This window comes from Xenopus laevis, chromosome 3L, assembly GCF_017654675.1.
Source record: "Xenopus laevis strain J_2021 chromosome 3L, Xenopus_laevis_v10.1, whole genome shotgun sequence".
NCBI lineage: Eukaryota > Metazoa > Chordata > Amphibia > Anura > Pipidae > Xenopus > Xenopus laevis.
In genome coordinates, this window is record NC_054375.1 from 110,193,800 (window position 1) to 110,219,582 (window position 25,783).

General features: G+C 38.1%; 2 protein-coding genes and 1 long non-coding RNA gene across 3 annotated transcripts in view; 2 read left to right on the top strand and 1 right to left on the bottom strand.

The window, feature by feature from the left end:
* Nucleotides 1-13,229, top strand: spata5l1.L (spermatogenesis associated 5-like 1 L homeolog). The gene is made up of 9 exons (XM_018253102.2): nt 1-111; nt 1,477-2,572; nt 4,183-4,368; nt 5,194-5,352; nt 8,125-8,334; nt 10,063-10,281; nt 10,737-10,871; nt 11,502-11,627; nt 12,569-13,229. The coding sequence occupies exons 2-9, from the start codon at nt 1,502-1,504 to the stop codon at nt 12,740-12,742; spliced, it is 2,280 nt and encodes a 759-aa protein (XP_018108591.1). The 5' UTR covers nt 1-111; nt 1,477-1,501; the 3' UTR covers nt 12,743-13,229.
* Nucleotides 13,093-25,783, bottom strand: part of slc30a4.L (solute carrier family 30 (zinc transporter), member 4 L homeolog) — a 22,584-nt gene continuing 9,893 nt past the window's right edge. The window contains 2 exon segments of the mRNA NM_001094502.1: nt 13,093-16,895; nt 17,690-17,824. Coding sequence (NP_001087971.1) covers nt 16,747-16,895; nt 17,690-17,824 — 284 coding nt within the window. The 3' untranslated portion in view covers nt 13,093-16,746.
* The window catches only part of LOC121401554, an 11,521-nt gene continuing 4,810 nt past the window's right edge, over nt 19,073-25,783 (top strand). The window contains exons 1-2 of the long non-coding RNA XR_005966345.1: nt 19,073-19,108; nt 25,669-25,756. This is a non-coding gene — a long non-coding RNA (uncharacterized LOC121401554). The remainder of the gene's footprint in view (nt 19,109-25,668; nt 25,757-25,783) is intronic.

Here is a 25,783-nt window from a genome sequence, read left to right on the forward strand (position 1 = left end):
CGCGAGACGAGAATTGCGTCATCTGAGCGGGCCGGCACGAGTCTACGAGCTACACATTTAAACCTCGACCCGGGACTCAGAGCTGTGTTTTAAACCCGGGACTGGTGGGCGGTATGACATCATACTGATAATAAATCGTTTTACGTCTGGTGCTGTTTACATGGTTTTCGGGCGGGGAGGCAGTAGCATGCCATTACTGTTATGCGTTCCAGCGTGGTAGTCCTCATGCCACGGGTTTATGTCACACCTTTTTAAAAAATAAATAGCAGCCTCGCTATCTGCCTTACAGTTTCCCCCTATTAATAGCCCTGGCATCAATAACTATACGGACAAATTGGTACAGAATTGTTCTATAATCCAAGCTGTCCCTCCTCAGTCTAAGACAAATAGACAAATATGACTGCACCAGCCAAAATGCCGGTATCACTCCAGTGTCTGTCACTGTACAACAGGTTTTTCAGGCCAAAAATCCCCATCCATGTGACAGTTGCACAATGTGATATAATCCAGGCCCACAACATGGAAAACACTGACCATGGCTGTTGTAGACTTAGGATACATTTAGTCAGATGTTTATCAAAGTTCGCATCTTAATTAATCTCATTTTTTTTTACACTAAAACATGAGCATTTGAATTATGCTTTCAGAAACGTGCACAATAAATTCATGAGGCTCGAATGTAAAACTTTGCCATCTGACAAGTTCATATAGAAGTCAATTGGAGACTTCTATGGCAAGTTTAAAGGAGACATTTTATGTAAAAAAAAAACAAGAATGTTCCTTTGTATTTTACTCTTTTAGATATAGGAGGAACGTGCTGGTTACTTTATTGAAAAATTATGCAAAAACCCTACTAGTCTGGCACATTTGTTCCATTTTCTGCTGCCTCCTTTCCCAGGCTGTGCAGGGGAGCCGGCAGCACTCAGCACACTGCACTGTAGGATAGGAACTAATCAGCAGCTAGCAGGACCTGATAGGGAACTGAAGCCTGTCTTTGGCTTGTGTGACTGCAGGGCTGTGATTGGCTGTCCCCCTCCCACTGTGCTTTTGGCAGGGACTGTTAGGACACGCCCACCCCTCATTTGAAACATTAACAGGGACCAGAGAACATCTATAGGGAGCTTCAATAAAGGGGCTTTTTTTAAAGATATACATTTTTAGCCCAAAGTGAAATATAGATTATTGCCTACAAAATTCAGGTTTTTCCATTTATCCTGTCTCCTTTAAGGCATTTTTTAATGCAAGCAACCCATTTAAAATGAGTAAAAGTTAAAAAAAAAAAAGTATACAAATTTTTTTACTAAATAAGCAAGTATTCACATTTTTTAAATTACAGTTAATATGAGGTTAAACCTCTAGCATAAGACAGACTTGAATTTTGATAAATAAGCCAATTAGTGAATAGAGTTTGGCACGGGTTAGGCATAAAGTGTTTTGCCATATAAACCACATTTTACTTCATTTTTTTTTTTTTAGATGTTGACATCGAGATTCTTTATAGATGGATACAGAGCTAAAATATCTGCCCTTGAACCCAGACGACCGGGGCTCGCAACGATGCAGACTTGGGCCCAAAGCGATGGCTTTTATTGGAGCAAAGATCGGATTCCCAGTTTTATTATGTTTGCAGAGTGGAAGCTGCTTGTGCACTGCTTGGCCCAGAAGAGATCTGTGTGATGGGTTTGTGCAAGCTGATTATATGTGCTCAACCACACATAAACCCATGGCTGTATTTAAGGACACCAGCATATGTTTGAATCAGATAAAAAGCTTGGCTTCTATCAAACTGAGAAAGGTAACAGTGAAAGTTGTCTTGAAAACCCTGGAAGTGAAACGGGCTACTACAGAAACCGTACTCCATGAGATTGTGAAAGATCTGCTACGAAATGTTTTTGTGCTGCAGAATTATGTGTTATCTGTAACTGGAGATTCCCCACTTGTTCACGTTGAAATACTTGATACAGATCCTTTAATGAGGAGCAATGCAGGCCTTATAACAGGCAAAACAAGTATACTTATTAAAGAGGTCATCACCCATGAATGGTACAAGCAAGCGGTACAGGATGCCCCTCCATTAAAGGTTGCAGGTATGGATGATGTTTGTGCCTCACTAAAGGAAATCATTCATATGCCATTATATTATCCAGAGACAATGCAGAAACTTTGCATGGCTTGTCCAAAAGGTGTTCTCTTGATTGGGCCTCCAGGTGTTGGAAAGACCCTTTTAGTAAAGGCTGTAGCAAGAGAAGTTGGGGCATATTTAATTGGCCTGAGTGGTCCTGCAATTCACAGTTCAAGACCTGGAGAAAGCGAGGAGAATTTGCGGAAGATTTTTGAAAAAGCAAGAGAAGCCACGTGTGGTGGCCCGGTCCTACTCTTTATAGATGAAATCGATGCCCTATGTCCTAAACGCGGAAATTCAAACAATGCTCCAGAAAACCGTATTGTTGCTCAGCTGTTAACTCTGATGGATGGTATTGACAGTGACAATAAGATGGTTACTGTAGCTGCAACCAGCAGGCCTGATGCCATAGATTCAGCATTAAGGAGACCAGGCAGGTTTGACAGGGAGGTAAATATACAACTGTTTTCTTTTTCACCACCCTCCATGATAAGTTGTAAGCATATTTTGGAACAGGTGGCAATTTCTCCTCTGATATATATGCGAGATAGATCTCAAACATGTGTAGGATGAGACCTAGCAATATAAATGCCAAATCAGATACAGGTGTGAGAGCCGTTATCTGGAAACCCATTATGCAGAAAGCTCCGAATTGCATCAAGGTGATCTTCCATTCAAATTTTTGAAATGTTTGTCCCTTCTTTTCTGTAATAATGCAACAGTACCTTGTACTTTATCCTAATATATATCTATCTCTCTATCTATCTATCTATCTATCTATCTATCTATGTCAGAATTCGAAAATTCGCCATCTCAACCCAGTCGAGGTCATGCAGAAGTCAATGGCAGATGTCCCTTTACAATTTGAAGATTTTGTGATCTGTGCTGTATTTCATCCGATAATCCAAAAAAATTTGGGGTTTTGGGCGATAACCCAAAAAAAAATCAAGCGATTTGGGCGTCAAATGGGAAAAATTCTTAAAATTCAATTTTTTTTTCACTGTGAAAATTCAACATTTTCTGATTATTAGACGAAAACCGCAAATTTTTTGGATTATTCAGCGCAGATTACGGTGTCTACATTGGGACATTGCTATTGACTTCTACATGATCTTGACAGGTTTGAGATGGAGTATTTTTTTAATCAAATTTTTAGCAGCTTTGGGGTATGATAAATCTCTAAAAAATTGTGGGTTTTTTTCCCATGAAAAATTTGAGTTTTCCCCTCAAAAATCTTAACCAGAAAAAAGGTTTAATAAATGGGCCCCTAGATGTAATTTTTCTAGAAAATCCACTGCATGCAAAGTTATTTGTAAATCAGGAACTCAAGCACCCAAATACACTTTACAAATACTAATCATTTTATTATTTATCATTGGCATGCGTATCCTTACATTTAATGCATTTAGGCATCCGGTTAGAATAAGACAAAGGATTTAGTTCTCCTAAACTGCAGCCAATTCTGGTGATTTTGTGCCACACATATGTTTTTGCCTGTTATCGAATCCAAGCACCTTAAAGGGGCAAATTTATTAGGGTTTGAATTGAAAATTCAAATTCGAATTTTCAAAAAAAAATTTATGGTCAAAACTCTCAAATTCGAATTGTGAATTATCCAAATTCGAGTCGAGTTTTAATTAGAATTCTAATTTCGAGATTTATCATAGTTTGGCCCTTTAAGAACCTGAACCTATTTGTCACCTAAAACCTGACGAGTTCATGTATAAGTCAATGGGAGAGGTCCAAGGACCAATTTGGACATCTTAGTAGCCTTCCTGACATTCAAGTCTTTTTCAGAGAAAAAACTTGAATCGAGTTTTCGAATTCGATTTGAGTTTTTGAGTCAGTAAAATTCCTCTGAGTTTTAGATATTCGATTTTTTTGTTATATAAATAACCCCCCAGTCGAATTTCGAGTATATTGCGAATTTAATAGTTTAAAAAAAAAACTCACATGAATTTCCAACTGTAATAAATGTTCCTCAAAATGTCACATGACCTCTTTATATAGTATAATGAATTTGTCTTTAGTGAACGTCTGTTTTTTCTGCTGTTTTAAAGGTAATCATTGGAACTCCAACTCATATGCAAAGGAAAGCTATCCTGGAAATGCTTATATCGAACATGCCCGTTGATGGAGATGTGGATGTGGCAACCCTGGGGGACATGACAGTGGGATATGTCGGAGCTGATCTCACTGCCCTGTGCAGAGATGCAGCTATGCAGGCTGTACTGCAGGCCAGTTTGGTAAGACCCTCTTGTACATTTATGGCAATTAGTAGAAAAATCATCTAGTTTTTGCACAGACTCAGAGCCTTGTATATAAATCAGATGTCCTATATTATAGGTGATGTAAGCCAACCTGCACTTAAAGGACAACTAAAGCCTAACTAAAGAAGTAGGCAGAAATATTGTACATTATGTTTTGGGCTTCTGTACCAGCCCAAGGCAATCATGATCCTTTAGCAGGGAAGATCTGTGTCTCCAAAGATGCCCCAGTATCTCCCCATCTTCTTTTCTGCTGATTCACTGCACATGCTCTGTGCTGCTGTCACTTACTGAGCTTAGGGACCCACTCACAATATACAGTACACATAGAATAGAAATGTCACAATATAAGGCACCCCCAAGTAAATGTATTTACTTACCTGAAACCCCAGGCCGGTGCTCCTATCACTGGCTCACGGTTATTCCAGTGAGCACCACGGAACAATCCTCTTCCGGCTTCTTCTTTTTTAAAATTTCCCCGGGCAGATACATGCGCAGTAGAATAAAAGTAGTTAAAGTTCAGCTTTTCACTGTAATGCGCATGCGCAGCTGCGAGAAGGAGCCGGAAGAGGATCACTCCGTGGTGTTCACTGGTATAACCCAGGGCCTGTGCAGTTTTCTGCACCAGTCCGGGGTTTCAGGTAAGTAAATATATTCACTTGGGTGTGCCTAACATTTGGCACCCCCAAATGTGAAACAACTTTCCTTCTCCTTTAAAGTGCTGTACTTCTTGATGGTTTCTATTATTAAAATCTTACTAGTTTGGTAGCCTTAGAATGAGGACAAAGTTTCCTTACCTTTCAGGACGGTCAGTGTAATTTGGTGAACAGAGCACATTTTTATGAAGCATTCAAAAGGATTCGACCCTCTTTCACACGGAGCTCAGTTGGTCAAGTGGAATTTAAACCTGTTCATTGGGAACAGATTGGAGGCCTTGAAGATATCAAGCAAATGCTAAAACAGGTTAGTATAGGAGCAAGGATATTATCCCATTGTAGCTATTGTGAACTACAACTTCTATAATTGAGCAAATACTTGAGAAATAACACCTGAAATAATACTAGGGAAATATCCCTTATGTTGAGCATTTATTGTACTACATTCCCAGGCATAGGCAACATCTTATGGGCACATTACAAAGCTATAATTAATATTTTTTATGTGGCTCAATTAATTATAAGTACTTGTATAGATTTTATAAAACTGGCTGACACAGATCTGTGCTTGCTTGGGGCAGCCAGTTTGACAGTCTGTACAAAAGAATCCCTGACTGGAGATGAAAACACACTCATTAAAGGGGAATTTTGAAAATGAAAATTTTACGTAGGTTACGTTGTACATTTTGCACAAGACATTTCCTAAATACAATGAATTAATAATTTTGTACTGTTTCTGAAATAATCAAATTCTTTTCACTGTGCCCCTCTCAGCATCTGTCTTTCTTCATTTCTGTTGGTTTTACAAGTGTGAGCTCTAAAACAATTTACCCCAAAGGCTGTATAAAACCAAACTGTCAATCAAAATCAGACTCCCGACTCCTGCATGAAGAGAGACAGATGCTGAGAGGCTAGGACAAAATGTTGTATTGGTTATATTTAGAAAGTTTCTTATTTCTGTATGATGAAGCTTATATTAAATTCTCATTTTCGAGATTGTTCCTGCTCCTCCATCCCAAAAACTAATTTTACTATTTTAGTAAAAGAAAATGTAATTCTAAGCAAATTTACAACATACATTCATTACGTTTCAATGGACTTAAAGTTGTTTGTAAAATCGGTTGCCATTAAAAAGCAGTATTTATTTGGCTCTCTGATAATAGCGGACTAAAATAAGTTTTTTTTTTTAACTGCAATTACAATAACTTTAAAACCATTGAAAATCGTGGAAGCATCTAATTTAGTCATTTCACTTCCGTAAATAAATTAGTGTTTTCTTTTTTTAAACTAATGCTTAGGTAATAACAAAAGTGTTCATGTTTTGATGTGAAATTGTAGTAGGAAGAAACAGAACTTAAAAGCAGTGAAATTGCATCAGCATTTAGTATTCACAATCATAGTTTGTTTGTTTTTTTTAGATTTGTCTTAGCATTTTGTCACCATAGCTTTTTATTGTAAAAAAACACAGACAAGTCACTGTGTATGATATTCGATGAGAAGTAAGCTGTACAGTGAAGCTATTTATATGGAAACAGCCCATAAGGTTATACACTGGATTAAACATGATAGTGTCACTGTAAATATATACAGTCATATAAAAAAGTTTGAGAACACAACGTTTATTGGATTAACAGAAAATATGCAATATACATCATAACAAAATTAGACAGGTGCATAAATGTGGGCACCCCAACAGAGATATTACATCAATACTTAGTTGAGCCTCCTTTTGCAAATGTAACAGCCTCTAGACGCCTCCTATAGCCTTTGATGCGTGTCTGGATTCTGGATGGCGGTATTTTTGACCTTTCATCCATACAAAATCTCTCCAGTTCAGTTAAATTTAATGGCTGCTGAGCATGGACAGCCTGCTTCAAATCATCCCATAGATCTTCCATGATATTCAAGTCGGGGGACTGTAACGCTATTCCAGAATATTGTACTTCTCCCTCTGCATAAATGCCTTTGTAGATTTCGAACTATGTTTAAGCTCATTGTCTTGCTGGAATATCCAACCCCTGCGTAACTTCAACTTTGTGACTGATGCTTAAACATTACCCTTAAAATTTGCTGACATTGGGTTGAATTCATCCAACCCTCGACTTTAACAAGGGCCCCAGTCCCTGAACTAGTCACACAGCACTTTCAAAGCACTTTTTGTTATGACCAAATAACTTTTTGTCTCATCAGTCCAAAGCAGTTTGTTCCAAAATGACTGTGACTCTGTGGCGTGAGTACAGAATGGGCTTCTTTCTCATCACCCTGCCATACAGATGTTCTTTGTGCAAATTGTTCTGAATTTTAGAACGATGTACAGATACACCATCTGCAATAAGCTGTTCTTGCAGGTCGTTAGAGGTGATCTTTGGGTTGTCTGTAACCATTCTCACAATCCTCTGCATATGCCGCTCCTGGATTTTTCTTGGCCTGCCAGGGTTTTACAGCAACTGTGCCTGTGGCCTTCCATTTCCTGATTACATTCCTTACAGTTGAAACTGACAGTTTAAATCTCTGAGATAGCTTTTTGTAGCCTTCCCCTAAACCATGATACTGATCTGATCCCATGCTGTCACTCTTCAAACAGAAGCACAACTTGCAATTGGCCACCTTAAATACCTTTTCTCATGATTGGACACACCTGGATATGAAGTTCAAGGCTTATCAAACAAAATCCAACCTATTTGGTGTTGCCAGTAATTAGTATTAAGCAGTTACATGCATTCAAATTAGCAGAAGGACAAGGGTACCCAATTTTTTGCACAGCCAGTTTTTCACTTTTGATTTAATATCATACAACTGAATACTGCTTCACTAAAAATCTTTGTGCAAAAACACCCCAGTAGATGTTCCTGTGAAATGAAAGACAAACCACTGCTATTTTTGTTGAAAGTGGAGTCAATTATTATGCAGGCTGAGAGGTGTTCCCCAAACTTTTTTATATGACTGTATACTTTGTTATACTATACAATAGTTTGATGGATAAAAGCCAAAGCCCAGCTAGCAAGAGCAATCTTATTTTGGCCACTGTTTCTTAAATGCATCAGCATATTTACTGTTGGCTGTATGTTTGTACTTTTAGAGCATTGAGTGGCCCATGAAGTATCCAGAAGCTTTCAGTAGGATGGGACTCACACCACCAAAAGGAGTTCTACTGTACGGGCCTCCCGGATGTGCCAAAACCACATTAGTGAAAGCTGTGGCGACAAGTTGTCATTGCTCCTTCTTCTCTATCAGCGCAGCAGACCTTTTCTCTCCATATGTAGGAGACTCTGAAAAGACTTTGGCACAGGTGATAATACATTTAAATATATTATTGCTCTTGCTCACTTGCTTATCCAATAAAAAAAATGTATCACTCTAAACCAGTTGCTTTCTGAGTCTAAGCACAAAAAGACTCTTGCACTTAACTTGTACCCACTTGGAAAAGCATCTGGATAGCATAATTACTTAATTGTCTGTAGAAGTTAGGCCTATTACATGAACACTGCTCTCTATAGTAAGTATTGATGTATATCCATAGTAAATACTTATTAAGCATAGTGCTGGCCTTTCTAGCAATATTCAGTAGAATAAACAATCGATTTACTACAAGCACACATTTCAGATATTGTAAAAGCATGCTCGAAATTCTGAGAGATTTCTAGAAAGTATGCTATTTCTATTTATTTATATTTTATTTTCATTATATGCCTAGTTTTTTTTGAGGGCTCAATGTATTATATGCATTATGTTAATTTGTAGTGCACAGTATACTGGACCTCACTGGGCTTTTTTCAGGTAACAAATTAAATCTGCTGACAACTAAGTTCATAGCAAAGACACTGGATAAATGCATTGGATTTCTGATTAAAAGAAAACATTTTGTATGCATAGGATAGGAGTGAGTGGTCTGTCAATTCAGACTAATTAACAGTACAGTAGAACACCGATTTTATGTTTCACAGAGGATGGCATCAAAGTGGTGTGAACACAGGGAAAACACAAAATCGGGGGGGGGGGAAGATTCCCATTGCCTGTATCAGACAGGAAAATATAAAATCTGAGTATGTAAAATTGGGTTTTGACTGTAAGTTTAACAACAAATCTTACCCTCAGGCTGGACCCTAACACTTTGAATTGAACTTCCCTAGGGCGAGCCAGACTCAGTTTGGGAACCTTTGCATTAGAATATTATTGCCTGTTAAGTGCTTTTATATATTGTAAAATACTATTGCAGACTGCAGATGTTTGCACTTAAAAAAAAAAAAAAAATATATATATATATATATATATATATATATATAGCTCTTCAGTATCCGCACTCCAATCAAGCAATCTCAGGGGTGCACGGCCAATTCTCAATCATATAATCAAAATCTGGAATAAAGCATTCCTGGGCCAGCACTTCCCTTTGTTGAGCAGATTGGGACACCTACTGATAACACGGTATATTGCACATATTTAAGTAAAATTTTAAAAAACATTTTTACTGCAATTTTTAACGCATGCACTAATGTACAATATCAAACAGGGGGGTTGTGGGAGCACTCTAAAGGCTTTAAAAGTATATATATATATATATAAGTATAATAAATGCTATTGCATATGTACCCAAATAGGGGTTATTTTGTTACAAAGTTATGATCATAAAATTGATAAGCCACCATACCACGTCAAGGTAAACCCCGAATGGCGGTCCCTAACTTGTTTTATATTTTATGTGCATTTTAGCATTACCTGTAATCAATGTCCATTGAATGCTGTTTTTTCACTGAGGGCTAAATCCTCCCCAGCCAGCAATCAGGCTTTTAAAGGAGAGATATTCCCAAAACAAACGCCCAATTTTAAAAGCATAGGATCACCACTCGTTTAAAGGGGGGGGTATATATGTATATATATATATATATATATATATATATATATATATATATATATATATATATATATATATATATATATATATATATTAATAATTCCTTGTTTTATAGCCAGTGTAACTTAAGTAAAAACATTTAAAATATATAGGTAAATCCAACAGGTGTTCAGACAAGCGAGGGCTAGCACTCCAGCCATTGTTTTCCTTGATGAGATTGATGCCATGGTGGGGGCACGATCAGAAAGTAGAACAGGATCTGGGGTCCAGGAAAGGATCCTCTCTGTTCTCCTTAATGAGTTGGATGGGATTGGCCTAAAGACTACAGAGCGGAGAGAAGGCACAAAGCTGTTGGAGAGTGGCCATGAGCATTCAGAAGAGAAGGTAAGAAGTAAGATTCCTGGACATTGATTAGCACTGTAAATGTGATACTGTATATCAAGTCAGGCAGGCCACTGGTTGTGCTGTGAACGTCAGTAATATACTTGGGCCTGATAATTATTTTTTAATGCATTATTCCCACATGCAGCATTAGTGCAGCTCGTTTTTTTTCTTGGCTGTATCAAATCATACATCACTGGAGAAATCCAGCAAATTGTTTGGTGCAACACTCTCTCGGCAAGTCCATACATATGTATGGACAAAGTACAAAACATTGCATGCGTGATTATATTAATCATAATGTTAAAGGCACATGCAAACCTAGTGAATCCTAATTGAGCCCCTAGCGTCTTCATATAACAAAATTCAAGCACAAAAGCATCCTCTAGTTATAGCTTTTTTTATGGCAGCACCAATTGCATACCTTCATGTTCAATTTGTGCATTATTCTGTTTTAGCTGGAGTTTCAGGAGGTTCTGAACAAAGCTGTCATGATTGTGGCTGCAACAAACAGGCCTGATACCTTAGATGATGCTTTGCTGCGTCCTGGAAGACTGGACAAACTCCTATATATTCCTCCCCCAGATGAAAAGGTAGGACGTTTAAAGGGGGGAAGGGATAATTCCATACAGTATCAAACCAATCAGGTTATACAGATGGATACCATATAAGAGGAAATGCATACGGCCAACTTGGTATTGTTCAGAGCTGAAGTTCCACTTTATTTCTCATCTGACAATGCACCATGAACTAGGCTACACAATGCATTAGCAAATGAAATATCCAAACTGGACAAATCAACTCATTTCCATAGTATATGCACATTTTAAAAATGGTACAGCAGTATCAACATTGAACCCTAGAGGTCATACAGGGGGTTATATACTTTACTCAGGCTAAGCAAAGAGATATGGCAGTTGCCATTTGTATATGCTTGCAAATATGCAACAAAGAAATGCTCAGTGAACACACAAAGCTATCATATACTTAGCTCCACATTATAGGGAAATTAATGGATAATTCATCTTAATTTATAGTTATCCTGGGTTTTATTTTCAATGAAGGCAACAATAGGGTTCAGGGATATTGTGCTGTAGCCAAGTGGGTGAAAGAGAGGAAAAAAATGATAAAAAGGAAACACTACAGAAGAGGTCATACATACATCTTTACTTGGACTGAGCTTCCCTTGTTGCACATAGAAGTAATAATTCGATTTTTTATAGGCACGATTATCTATACTAAGAATTTGTACAGCAAGTATCCCTTTATCTGATGATGTGGATCTGGAAAGTCTGGCAGCTGATACACCACTCTACTCTGGAGCTGATCTCCAGAACCTCAGCAAAGAGGTAAAATCCACTTGGGTATATTCCAACCTTAGCACGAGAAGGAATGGGAAGCTCTGAAATATTCTTGAATAGTGCTTAGTAGAGGGGGAATCATTTTTCTAGAGATCCATATCTCTGCACAGGTTGTTTTGGGGTTTTGGGATATACCAATGCACGGATACCTTGCTAGTATCAAAGGCAACTGAGGGCACATTAGTCATTTTGAATGTTGCTACATGCATATGGATCCTGCATGGGTTGCCCCAAACCTGCTGTAGTAACAGGTACAGTTAAAGGAGAACTAACCCCTAAAAACGAATATAGCTAAAAATTACATTTTATCTACTGAACATATTGTACCAACCTAAAGTTTCAGCTTCTCAATAGCAGCAATAATCTAGGACTTCAAACTTGTTGAAGGGGGTCACCATCTTGAAAAGTGTCTGTGACACTCACATGCTCAGTGGGCTCTGAGCAGCTGTTGAGAAGCTAAGCTTAGGGGTCATCGCAAATTATCAAGCAGAAAATTAAATTGTTCTGTAATATAAGATGACTGATGCTACAAGGCAGATTATTAAATTCTGATGCTAGTTGCACTGTGCTGCCATCTAATAGTTATCTATATAATTACTAATCAGCCTTATATTGTGACATTTATATTCTATGTGTACTTTATATTTTGAGTCGGTCCCTAAGCTCAGTAAGTGACAGCAGCAAAGAGCATGTGCAGTGAATCAGCAGAAAAGAAGATGGGGAGCTACTGGGGCATCGTTGGAGACACATCTGTACTGCTAAAGGGCTGTCGTTGATTTGGGCTGGTACAGAAGCTCGAAACATAATGTACAACAGTTCTAGCTTCTTCTTTAGTTCTCCTTTAAAATTCTCAACATGCAACATCCCTAAACCTGGGTTGATATCGTTTGGCTTCTCATACTTGAGCTCACTAACTTTTTTTTTTTTAGGCTGGCTTGATTGCACTACAAGAAAGTGGACTGAGTGCTTCTTCAGTTAAACAGGAACATTTTGAGAAAGCTTTGGCATCTGTAAAGCCATCTCTGAGCGCTAAAGATTTGGGACAGTATAGAAAGTTATGCATCAACCATAAAAGCAGCGATATATTCACAAATATAATGTAGCTATATTAACATGCTATATATGGTCTTTATACACAAAAATGGTAAATGAATTGAGGACACACCATGAACGCAGTCTTTGCATCCTCTGAACAAAAATACAACTTTTTGAAATAATAAATAAAAAGACCCATGCCTCTTCAGTTGTAATTGGTGGCCAATTAGTGGCCTGGCTGTGACCCTAGACACCGATTTGCTTATGCCATTATTTTAGGACATTTTGGCACCTGCACACTTCATATATCAGACACTGGCACACTGTGCAAGAAAATATTGGACAGGAGAGTGTAAAGTATCCCCAGTCTCAGCTTCTAAAGCAGAAAAGAGAAACAAATGAAGTCATTATCCTTATATATACATAAAGTGTTTATTATTATTTATAAAATGTTACTTTTAGCCTCCTTCTTTTCTTGCAATGCATTATGTATTTACACCATTGACACAAACATCACCTCCACAAATGAATTAAAAACACAAATTTAGTTTGTCATTTACTTGTATTCTTTTTTTTTTAGAAAGTATTTTTCCTGGCGATCAAAAAATTAATAAATATCTTATGACAACCCATCTATGTGCATTTATGTTACAGAATTTCTTTTATTCTGTTATATAAGGTTTTGTAAAAGAAAAAAAATGCAAGAGGCAACAATCTATCAAAACCTATGAAAATTAGACAAAATGCAAATTTGTGGCTTTTTTGATTTTCAAAAAGCCTGATGAAAAGTGTTTGCTGAAAGACTTTTCATGGGTAAAAAATTATAAACCATAAATACATACAGCCAACTAAAACATTTGAGTGTGTTCAAAAATTAGTGTCATGCTTAAAAATAAAATTAAGTCACATCCCCACATAGACATTTGGTAATGTCCTGCTCATCAGTTAAACATAACAGGTGGCCTGTTGAGCTCAATAACAATATAATAAGGCTGCACAATTAGCAGACAGGAATACACATGGAACCTACTCTGCAAATGCAGAGTGAGCGCAGCGAAGCTCACGGGCGCCATCTTCTTCTCTTCGGTAATCTTCGTGAAGTGAGCGGCATAATGGCGTATGTGCAGTTGGATAGAAGAGGGGGATGGTGGTGCTGCAACTGCTGCAAATGATCCAAGTATAGGAGAAGGAAGAGGAAGGGTATTGAACCCGAAACATGTTGTGTTTACAACTGCCTGGAATAAAAAGTTGTTTGCAGTTATACTGCTGGAGTTCCTCTTCCTTCTCCTATACTTGGAGCATGTGCAGATGGAGCAATGTTCCGGTTCGATACAACTGCGCATGCGCCGTAAGAGACAGAAATAGCCGAAGGGGAGAAAGAAGACACAAAGATTACAGAAGAGAAGATGGCGCCCGTGAGCTCCGCTGCACTCACTCTGCATGTGCGGTCACTATTTCAAGAGGGGACAGAATTCTGGGGTAAGACTGTGCAGGGGGGAGGGCCAACGGGGACTTAACATCGCGGGGGGTTTAATTCTCCTTTAAGCAGCCACTGATTAACTTCTTGCAAGTGTAGGGGAGGCACATTTATCAAAGGTCAAACTTCGAATTCATGCAAGTTTTTAAAAACCAATCAAAATTTATTAGAGGAGAAGGAAAGCTCCAAGACAGTTTATTGCCAATAGAATAGCCACAACAGTGCAAGCTAGAACGCTATATTTATTCTGCAGAATGCTTTACCATACCTGAGTAAACAGCTCTAGACACTGTCTCTGTTTGTTTAGGATAGAAGCTGCCATATAAGCTTGGTGTGACATCACTTCCTGCCTGACTCTATCCCTGCTCACTAACAGCTCTGAGCTCATTTTACAGCAGGGATGGGAGGGGGAGAGGAGCAAACTGAGCATGCTCAAGGCCGTGCCCTGGAGGTTTAAGATGAAAACAGGAAGTCTGATACAGAAGTCCATGTGTACACAATAGAAGGAAAGAAATGTGGTGTTTCTTTTGACAGAGGACTCAGAGCAGCATTACTTTGAGGGTTTACTGGTGTATTTATATAGACCTTTCTGATAAAGCTTACTTAATTTTAGCCTTTCCTTCCCCTTTAAAAAAAAAATCGAATTTTTCAAACCCGGTTGAATTAAATTGACCCAAAAACTCGTAACGAATTTGAATGAATTAAATTGACCCCAAAACACGTAACGGATTGGAATTTAAAAAACTTGGTTCGAGTTTTTTCTCCGAAAAAAATTCGGCAAGTTTTAGGTGGCGAATAGTCGAATTCGAGTTCTTAAAGGGCCAGAGTATGATAAATCATATTCAAATTTTTTTGAAAACTGGAATCAAATTTGAATAACTTCCTAGTCGAATTTAACAGTTTTGACCATAAAAAATTAAGAAAATTTGAATTTCAAATTCTCAATTTGACCATTGATAAATCTGCCACTTAGTGTTACATTACAACTGTTCAGGCTTTGCAAAGAAGTAGAGATTATGCAATGATCTTTTTTGATCTAGCAAAGCAGATATATTACATGCATGTAGTATGTTTTAACAAGTGGTATTTGCTGTACTTTTGGACTAGCTCATACATTTTTATCCCACATTCTGAATTTCTTCTGGTCATATTTAAAGTTTTTATCCATTTGCATTTCAAAGGCAGGCATGCGGTAATTCACTAACTGGAGGTGTGTGCATAGAAAAGCTAGTGAACGGTAGCTTGTGGGGCTCTACTCACAGGAAGTTTAGTGGAAAGTGAATGAAACCTCATATAAATAGGATATTTATAAATACAGTACCAAGTGACAGGCACTTTCAGAACGGCTGCAAGCTCAGGAATCCTGAGAAGGTAATGGGAGAGGAAACTTTGGCAAGGCCAAAAGAGCTCATTATAGTAAACAAGGCAGGTTATAAAGAAAGTCCTGTTAAAAACCATGTCCACCATAAAGCTTTTATAAACAGAAATTTAAATAAAGGCCTGCCTTCTATCCTTTCCAGAAATCTGCATTTACTCCTCTAATACTTGAAAAAGAACCGTTGTCTATGCAACAATCTAAATCTGGTTATTCCAAATAATTAACATACTGTCTGCTTAAATTTTGTGGCTTCTGTTGAGTTTTTACTTGTCTATTTTAATAAATCCTTTCAGGTTTATGGCTAGAACATGAAAGACTTCTAACAGCAATGTTATGCCAGTTTAAAACTAATACAGTAGAGCATAAGTGCATTATTACAGAACACGGGTAAGGTGACACCTTTTGTGTTTCATAAAATAGCAACAGCAGCTTATCACTTACCCTTGGTTTAAAACCGAACACCATACATTTGTATTGGTACCAACGTAAGTTCTGTTACTGTGGTCACTCATTATCCAGTCACATATACATGTAAACTTCTAAATATGCCAGAAATCGGTAAACTATTGTGGATTGTTTAATGCAGTACCACTGTCTTACTGACTTACTCTAATACTTTGTACAAGGCTTAATACCAAAGAATGTGGTATGATATTTATCATATTATGGTCATGCAGTGATCTACTGAACAGGCAGAGAACCAAAATAATTCCCCCTAGTATCCTACTAAATCTGTCAGTTTCAGGGTGTTGATAAAATGGCAACGGCACAACGGCTTTTGTAGGAGGAAACATAATACTTTTATGTGAACTCATGGAAGTTAAGCATTTCTATGCAGAATGTAAAAGCAGCATGTATAAAAGTAGATTACCCTTAAAATACGGGGATCTATACAATGGTTGTGTTTCAAATAACATACTTTGTATCCATACCATGGGCTGTTTGTGCTATAGCTTCAAATACAAGGTATGTGCAAACTTGCTTAACTCTGTAAACACTTGAGTTGTTGGTCTACACGTCCTCAGCAGAATACTGCAGGGAGAAATGTTCTTCTCTTTTGGTCTATAAAGGTTTCTAGATTCCAATGAGAAAGTGTGCTTCTTAAGACATACATAGAGCAACCCACTGCTGCTTCTTAGTAAGGATTTTAAGGTTAACGTATTGCTCTGGGTGTCTTGTACCTAGTGTGTCAGTTGTAAGGCATCAGTCCATGGGACTTAGGCACTGGAACAGTCAGTGCAATGTGTGCGCTCCTCTTGCCTGTAATTTTGCAACTGAATGAAGCACTTGTACATTCCATGTGTGTTCAGCAGTACATGTCTGGCTTTGTTCTGCACTTCCTCCCACTTTGATGAGGCATCAGGACCTGAGGAAATATGGGTGGTTAGAAAAATTAATCTCCAGCATTAACCGTTTCATAATTTGCTTTCTTACTTCGATTTTCTTCTACATTTGTGCAATGCACACTGTATCTTAATATAGTTATAAGCTACATTTTAGTTCCCCATTTATGTTGGGATAAATTACATTCATATTATTTACATACGCGATGCTTTGCTTTGTTCTTTGTGCAACATTTAATTATCACAGATATCACAAATAATACTACAGTTAAAGGAATAGTTCAGTGTGAAAATAAAAACTGGATAAATAGATAGGCTGTGCAAAATAAAAAATGTTTCTAATATAGTTAGTTAGCCAAAAATGTAATGTATAAAGGCTGGAGTGAACAGATGTCTAATAAAACAGCCAGAATCCAACTTCCTGCTTTTCAGCTCTATAACTCTGAGTTAGTCAGTGACTTGAAGGGGGGCCACATGGTACATTTCTGTTCAGTGAGTTTGTAATTGATCCTCAGCATTCAGCTCAGATTCAAAAGCAACAGATATGACCCATGTGGCCCCCCTTCAAGTCTCTGATTGGTTACTGCCTTGTAACCAGGGTAACCAGTCAGTGTAAACCAAGAGAGCTGAAAAGAAGGAAATAGTGTCCTGACTGACTTGTTATACATCAGATCACTTCAGCCTTTATACATTACATTTTTGGCTAACTAACTATATTAGAAACATTTTTTATTTTGCACAGCCTATCTATTTACCCAGTTTTTATTTTTACACTGAACAATTCCTTTAATGACAGTGCCCATTAAGTTAAACTTACACAGTTGCAAATGGATTATGGCAACAGATTTTCCTGTTGTGAGGGACCAGACATTAAGGTCTTTCACAGAATAAACATCATCAATTTTCATCAGGTCCTCCTTGAGCCGGTCCAGATTCAGATTTCTTGGAGCACCTCAAATTAAAATGAAAAGTTTAAGCAAATGTAGCTATAGGCACACATGAAACATTACTTTTTCCAACCTTTATTTAAGGCTGTACAGAATTTGCAAAAAATTGTGCCAACAATTGATTCCCACTGACTTTAGGGAACATGCCAAATAAATCAGGACCTGCACTTTTTCCCCCCAATGATTTGTTTATTAATTTTAAAGACATAATAAAGCACAATCAGATAGTACCATCCATTCCAGTATGTTTGACACGTATAGTAATTTACGGTTGATTAACCTTGAAAAATTGGGTTACAAAGGAAAAAGGAGAAAAAGAGAGGGGGGAGCCAAGTAACAGTAGCATGAGATCCCTCATATTTTGACTGCCATAATATTTAGTATGTTGTTTGTATTCTTGTTCACCTCCATGTGAGCCATTGAGCAGAATAGTCCCTAATCTGTTTTTCGGTAAGGGCAGAGTGCTCCTCAAACTCTTCAACTTTCAGTAACTATTCCCTTATTGTTGGCATTTGTTGTGATTTCCAGTATCTGGGGATTAACAATTTGGTGGTGTTTAGCAAATGAGGGAGAGAGGAGTTATTGAAGTTCAGCTTCTGAGGACATGTAAAATAGCAGAGAGTAAGAGGGTTCATGAGGTTTCTCAATTTTGCAATATGTGAACTAATATGGAGAACGGAGTTCCAGTATGTTGTGATCATGGGGCATGTCCAGAGATTATGTATCAAGGACCCTTCTTCATCAGCATACACGTGTAAAGTTGGGAAATATTTGATGCAGCCTAAAAGGTGTGTGGTTGGTTATAATTTTATTATTTATTTCCTGTAATCTACTACATCTGGAGCTTTTCATCAAGGTGCGGACCATGTCAGTAGCTTCGTTTTCTGTAAGAGTTTTTACGTCTCTGGCCCAGGCTTTAACCCTTTAAGTGCCACCCCACGTAGAATCTACGTTCTGTGGGGATGGCACTTGAAATGCCACAGAACGTAGATTCTACGTTCTGCAGCATTTCAGGGTTAGGGAACGGAGGAGCGGCTTTTCAAGCCGCTTGCTCCGTTCCTCTTCGTTCCCCAGCCCCCAGGCAATGAGCAGGGGCCGGGAACGAGTGGCCCCTGAGGCGCGATCGCCCAGGGGCCCCAAATGCAGCAGCAGACACGTGCACACTGCGTGTCCTGCTGCTGCTTTCACTTCCTGAGCCGAAGCTCCGCCCCCTCTCAACGGATCTTCCTGGGTGATGCAGCATTTTCTTCCTCCAGCCCTGCACAACGATCTGGACCTGCTTCCCCCAGGTTAGTGCCCATCCACACACAGAAACACACACAAACACACACTTATTTTCCCATTACACACTTACATTCACACTTACACACAATCACATACATTTTTGGGGGATCAGGGGGGTCACACACATTCACAGCACCCCCACACGCTTGCACACACACACACAACATGCAATTGGTCAGTTGTACACACACACATACACACTTGCACTGTTGTGTATTTTTTTTTTTTTTTTCTTATCGCATCGTCTGTTTTTTTTGCTGAAAAAACTGTTTTATTGCCATTGCGAATAGCGTATTCGCTAATTGCACTGCGCAATACCTTTTGTATGTTATTTTGGTGATTATACTGCAATTTGGGTGATTTTGGTGCATTTTTAGACATTTTATTGCATGTTTTGCCATTTTATTACATTTTCAGCTTTGCAAAGGTGTTGTTCCCCTTTTTCTGTCTGTAAAACCTATTTGGCCATGCTAAAATTATCAAAAATTGATTCTGACTGCTGATTACAGTAGGCGAAAAAAAAAAAGCATTGATTTTTGCGGTTTTGTTGGATTTTAGGGATTTTTGTTACTTCATTTTGACCTTGGAAATTTTGTCTGCTATATAACCATTTGGAGGTCTCTGTGTACAAAATAGTTTGGTAAATCTTTTCAATATCAGGCATCAAACTGTTCAGTACACTCCTTGCTTTCATATTTAGGATGACTTTTGCTGGTACGTTACAAAATGTGGGGTATATAATGGGGTAAAATGCAAGCTTTGTGACTATTTTCAGAATTTCCATAAAAAGCGTTATGTTTAGCATTGCTTTGCGGTTTTGTAGTTTGCAGTAGAAAATTGTAATTACCTGCTTTAGATTCGTCTGAATGTGTAATTTCAGAAAATATATGGGTTTCTAGGGTCTCCATACTTTTAGGGGGTCTTACGGTGCATAATGCGCATACCATGTGCTTGTATTGTAGCAGTCAGAGTGTCATATGTGAAAATTCATATGTACTATCTTCATTTGGGCGTCTCTGTATGCCACCTAGTTTGGTAAATCTTTTCATATCAGGCATCACACTGTTCAGTACACTCCTGGCTTTCATATTGAGGATGACTTTTGCTGGTACGTTACAAAATGTGGGGTATATAATGGGGTAAAATGCAAGCTTTGTGACTATTTTCAGAAATTCCATAAAAGAGTTATGTTTAGAATTGCTTTTTCAGTTTGGTAGTTTCACAATAGAAAGATGTAATTACCTGCTTTAGATTCGTCTTAATGTGTAATTTCAGAAAATATATGGGTTTCTAGGGTCTCCATACTTTTAGGGGGTCTTACGGTGCATAATGCGCATACCATGTGCTTGTATTGTAGCAGTCAGAGTGTCATATGTGAAAATTCATATGTACTATCTTCATTTGGGCGTCTCTGTATGCCACCTAGTTTGGTAAATCTTTTCATATCAGGCATCACACTGTTCAGTACACTCCTGGCTTTCATATTGAGGATGACTTTTGCTGGTACGTTACAAAATGTGGGGTATATAATGGGGTAAAATGCAAGCTTTGTGACTATTTTCAGAAATTCCATAAAAAGCGTTATGTTTAGCATTGCTTTGTGGTTTTGTAGTTTGCAGTAGAAAGATGTAATTACTTGCTTTAGATTCGTCTGAATGTGTGCTTTCAGAAAATATATGGTTTTCTAGGGTCTCTATACTGTTAGGGGGTCTTATGGTGCATAATGCACATACCAGGTGCTTGTATTGTAGCAGTCAGAGTGTCATATGTGAAAATTCATATGTACTATTTTCATTTGGGAGATTTTTGTGGGGTAAAAACACAGAAATATATATTTACCCCCCAAAACCATATATTTTTGGAAAGTACACATTCTACCGAATCTAAAATGAGTACCCATGCCTTTCTGCTCCAAACTACTGAGTCGCAAGGCCTTCCCAAAATTGACGGTTTTGGTGAAATATCTGAAAATTGCCTCAAAGCTTCGACTTCCCAGCACCACATTACCCATGTATCATTACGTACCAAGAAAAAGCACCCTAAATATGATTGCCAGGGTTCCTCCAAACAGTTTGGTGGCCATTGTTCATAGGTTTACCAAAGTATCTTGCATTTAGAGGCCCCAAAATGAAGTTAGCGCATATAAATAGTCCTGTAGGTAACTTCAGCTAAATCAACACATTGACTGCATTTTTTGTGGGGTAAAAACACAGAAATATATGTTTACCCCCCAAAACCATATATTTTTGGAAAGTACACATTCTACCGAATCTAAAATGGGTACCCATGCCTTTCTGCTCCAAACTACTGAGTCGCAAGGCCTTCCCAAAATTGTCAGTTTTGGTGAAATATCTAAAAATTGCCTCAAAGCTTCAAATTCCCAGCACCATATCACCCATGTATCATTACGTACCAAGAAAAAGCACCCTAAATATGATTGCCAGGGTTCCTCCAAACAGTTTGGTGGCCATTGTTCATAGGTTTACCAAAGAATCTGGCATTTAGAGGCCCCAAAATGAAGTTAGTGCATATAAATAGTCCTGTGGGTAACTTCAGCTAATAACTTCATTTCGGGGACTCTAAATGCCAGATTCTTTGGTAAACCTATGAACAATGGCCACCAAACTGTTTGGAGGAACCCTGGCAATCATATTTAGGGTGCTTTTTCTTGGTACGTAATGATACATGGGTGATATGGTGCTGGGAAGTTGAAGCTTTGAGACAATTTTCAGATATTTCACCAAAACCGTCGATTTTGGGAAGGCCTTGCGACTCAGTAGTTTGGAGCGGAAAGGCATGGGTACTCATTTTAGATTAGGTAGAATGTGTACTTTCCAAAAATATATGGTTTTGGGGGGTAAACATATATTTCTGTGTTTTTACCCCACAAAAAATGCAGTCAATGTGTTGATTTTTCATTAGCTGAAGTTACATACAGGACTATTTATATGTGCTAACTTCATTTTGGGGCCTCTAAATGCCAGATACTTTGGTAAACCTATGAACAATGGCCACCAAACTGTTTGGAGTAACCCTGGCAATCATATTTAGGGTGCTTTTTCTTGGTACGTAATGATACATGGGTGATATGGTGCTGGGAAGTTGAAGCTTTGAGGCAATTTTCAGATATTTCACCAAAACCATCGATTTTGGGAAGGCCTTGCGACTCAGTAGTTTGGAGCAGAAAGGCATGGGTACTCATTTTAGATTCGGTAGAATGTGTACTTTCCAAAAATATATGGTTTTGGGGGGTAAACATATATTTCTGTGTTTTTACCCCACAAAAATGTGGTCAATGTGTTGATTTTTCATTAGCTGAAGTTACCTACAGGACTATTTGTATGCACTAACTTGATTTTGGGGCCTCTAAATGCCAGATACTTTGGTAAACCTATGAACAACAGCCACCAAACTGTATGGAGGAACCCTGGCAATCATATTTAGGGTGCTTTTTTCTTGGTACGTAATGATACATGGGTGATATGGTGCTGGGAAATTGAAGCTTTGAGACAATTTTCAAATATTTCACCAAAACCGACAATTTTGGGAAAGCCTTGCGACTCAATAGTTTGGAGCAGAAAGGCATGGGTACCCATTTTAGATTCGGTAGAATGTGTCCTTTCCAAAAATATATGGTTTTGGGGGGTAAACATATATTTCAGTGTTTTTACCCCACAAAAAATGCAGTCAATGTGTTGAATTTTCATTAGCTGAAGTTACCCACAGGACTATTTGTATGAACTAACTTCATTTGGGGGCCTCTAAATGCCAGATACTTTGGTAAACCTATGAACAATGGACACCAAACTGTTTGGAGGAACCCTGACAATCATATTTAGGGTGCTTTTTCTTGATACGTAATGATACATGGGTGATATGGTGCTAGGAAGTTGAAGCTTTGAGGCAATTTTCAGATATTTCACCAAAACCGACAATTTTGGGAAGGTCTTGCGACTCAGTAGTTTGGAGCAGAAAGGCATGGGTACCCATTTTAGATTCGGTAGAATGTGTCCTTTCCAAAAATATATGGTTTTGGGGGGTAAACATATATTTCAGTGTTTTTACCCCACAAAAAATGCAGTCAATGTGTTGAATTTTCATTAGCTGAAGTTACCCACAGGACTATTTGTATGCACTAACTTCATTTGGGGGCCTCTAAATGCCAGATACTTTGGTAAACCTATGAACAATGGCCACCAAACTGTTTGGAGGAACCCTGACAATCATATTTAGGGTGCTTTTTCTTGATACGTAATGATACATGGGTGATATGGTGCTAGGAAGTTGAAGCTTTGATGCAATTTTCAGATATTTCACCAAAACTGACAATTTTGGGAAGGCCTTGCGACTCAGTAGTTTGGAGCAGAAAGGCATGGGTACCCATTTTAGATTCGGTAGAATGTGTCCTTTCCAAAAATATATGGTTTTGGGGTGTAAACGTATATTTCTGTGTTTTTACCCCACAAAAAATGCAGTCAATGTGTTTATTTTTTATTAGCTGAAGTTACCCACAGGACTATTTGTATGCGCTAACTTCATTTTGGGGCCTCTAAATGCCAGATACTTTGGTAAACCTATGAACAATGGCTACCAAACTGTTTGGAGGAACCCTGGCAATCATATTTAGGGTGCTTTTTCTTGGTATGTAATGATACATGGGTGATATGGTGCTGGGAAGTTGAAGCTTTTAGGAAATTTTCAGATATTTCACCAAAACTGACAATTTTGGGAAAGCCTTGCGACTCAGTAGTTTGGAGCAGAAAGGCATGGGTACTCATTTTAGATTCGGTAGAATGTGTACTTTCCAAAAATATATGGTTTTGGGGGGTAAACGTATATTTCGGTGTTTTTACCCCACAAAAAATGCAGTCAGTGTGTTGATTTTTCAGTAGCTGAAGTAAAGTCCTGGACAATTTGGATGTGCTAACTTCATATTGGGGTCTCTAAATGCCAGGTACTTTGGTAATCCTATGCACAATGGGGATCAAACTGTTCAGTGGACCCCTGGCAATCATATTCAGGGTGCTTTTTCTTGGTATCTAATATAGTGTGTGATATGCGGAGCAGCAAAATAAAACCTTTGAAGTGATTTTTCAAAATTTTGATACATTTTGATAAAAAACGCTACGTTCAGACAAGCTTTGATGTTTGGTAGTTAGGAGTAGAGAGACACAGTTACCCATTTTGGAATCGGCAGAATGTGTACTTTCCAAAAATATATGGTCTTCTGGGGTAAACATACTGTTTCAGGATTTTGTGGCCTTGGAATCAAAAGTATGCCGTTTTCTGCCTTCTGCTTTCAAAATTCGGTAATATACTGCCGGTAGTTTTTGCTGTACAGATGTCCTAAATCTTCCTAAAACTATACATATTTGGTATTGGCATGTTCAAGAGACATGAGGCTTTCCAAATCAGTTGGATTTTCATGCGTAAAATGAAATATTTTTCAGGTATAAGTTCATATATTGTGAAAAATAGGAATTTTTCATTTTTTTTTTGTATTTAGCACTATAAATCTTTTTGCAGAGGTGGAAATACAAGAAAACTCAGGCAGATTTAGAAAGCTCAGTTTCTCCCGAAAAAAACAATGTATAGTTTTCCTAGCTGAACTATAGGTTTCCCCTCAGAAAATGCCCCTAAAGTGAGAGAGCACAGAATGTTTCAAAAACGTCTGGCATTTCGCGTAACCAAATTGGTCAATTCTGCTGGCACTTAAAGGGTTAAAGAAAGAAAGCTCCAGTAGTTTACAAGGGCCCATAAGGTTATTATAAATGATCGAGAGGGAATGTCTAGGAGGTTCAGTACAGTTACACAGTTTTTCAAAATGTGTTAGTTTCCTGCCAAAAACATGATCACCCCCTTGTGTGTAGAAATGTTTGAGCTGGCTATATTGGAAGAGCAAAAGTGGGGTAAGGGTTCGCTGTTGTTCTAAGCTAGGAACAAAGCAGGATCCCGCACACCTCGCTGTTGTTCTAGCCACTCTCTGGATACCATAGTATACTACTTATTCGGCACGTGAATTATTTGCAATTAGTCTTCTATAAGCCAAGATTTGTAGTGCTCTATCTGGTGGGAAGGCTGCATTATTTGTGATTGGCAACAATAAGTATAGCTAGTTATACTTGGTGTTTGTCTAGTGTATTATTTAGTAACGGGCGCTTTTTAGTTAAAAGACTCTAATGGACTTTGTCATTCCATGGGAGGTGTAGAAGGTGTGTAAAGATCCCCTGTTGCTCAACTTCAATCCATAGTTTATTATAAAGGTGATTTGACCAGTCCAATATCCTATTCAGTAAAGTGGTCTTATAGTATTTATGGAGATCTAGTATTGCTGTTTCTCCTAAGGTTTCAGGTCTGGTCAAAATGCGGTTATTGAAACGGAGATGCCTGTCAAGCTAAATGAATCTGGTAAAAGATGACTGAAATGTGTTAATCCAGTTATTCAGGTATTTAATCGGGAGGGCCTGGAATAAATATAACAGCCGAGGATCTGCACTTTTGTCTGAATATGCACCTGTGTATTTTACGTTTTTTGTTAATTACAGGTAGTTTGTTTACTTTTTAGAGCATTCAAAAATGTGATACAAGCAGCACATCTGCGCTCTGGAGTGAATGTTTTTATCACATAAACATGGTCACAGCCATGCAAACAGGTAAGAATACCCCATACAACATAGGAG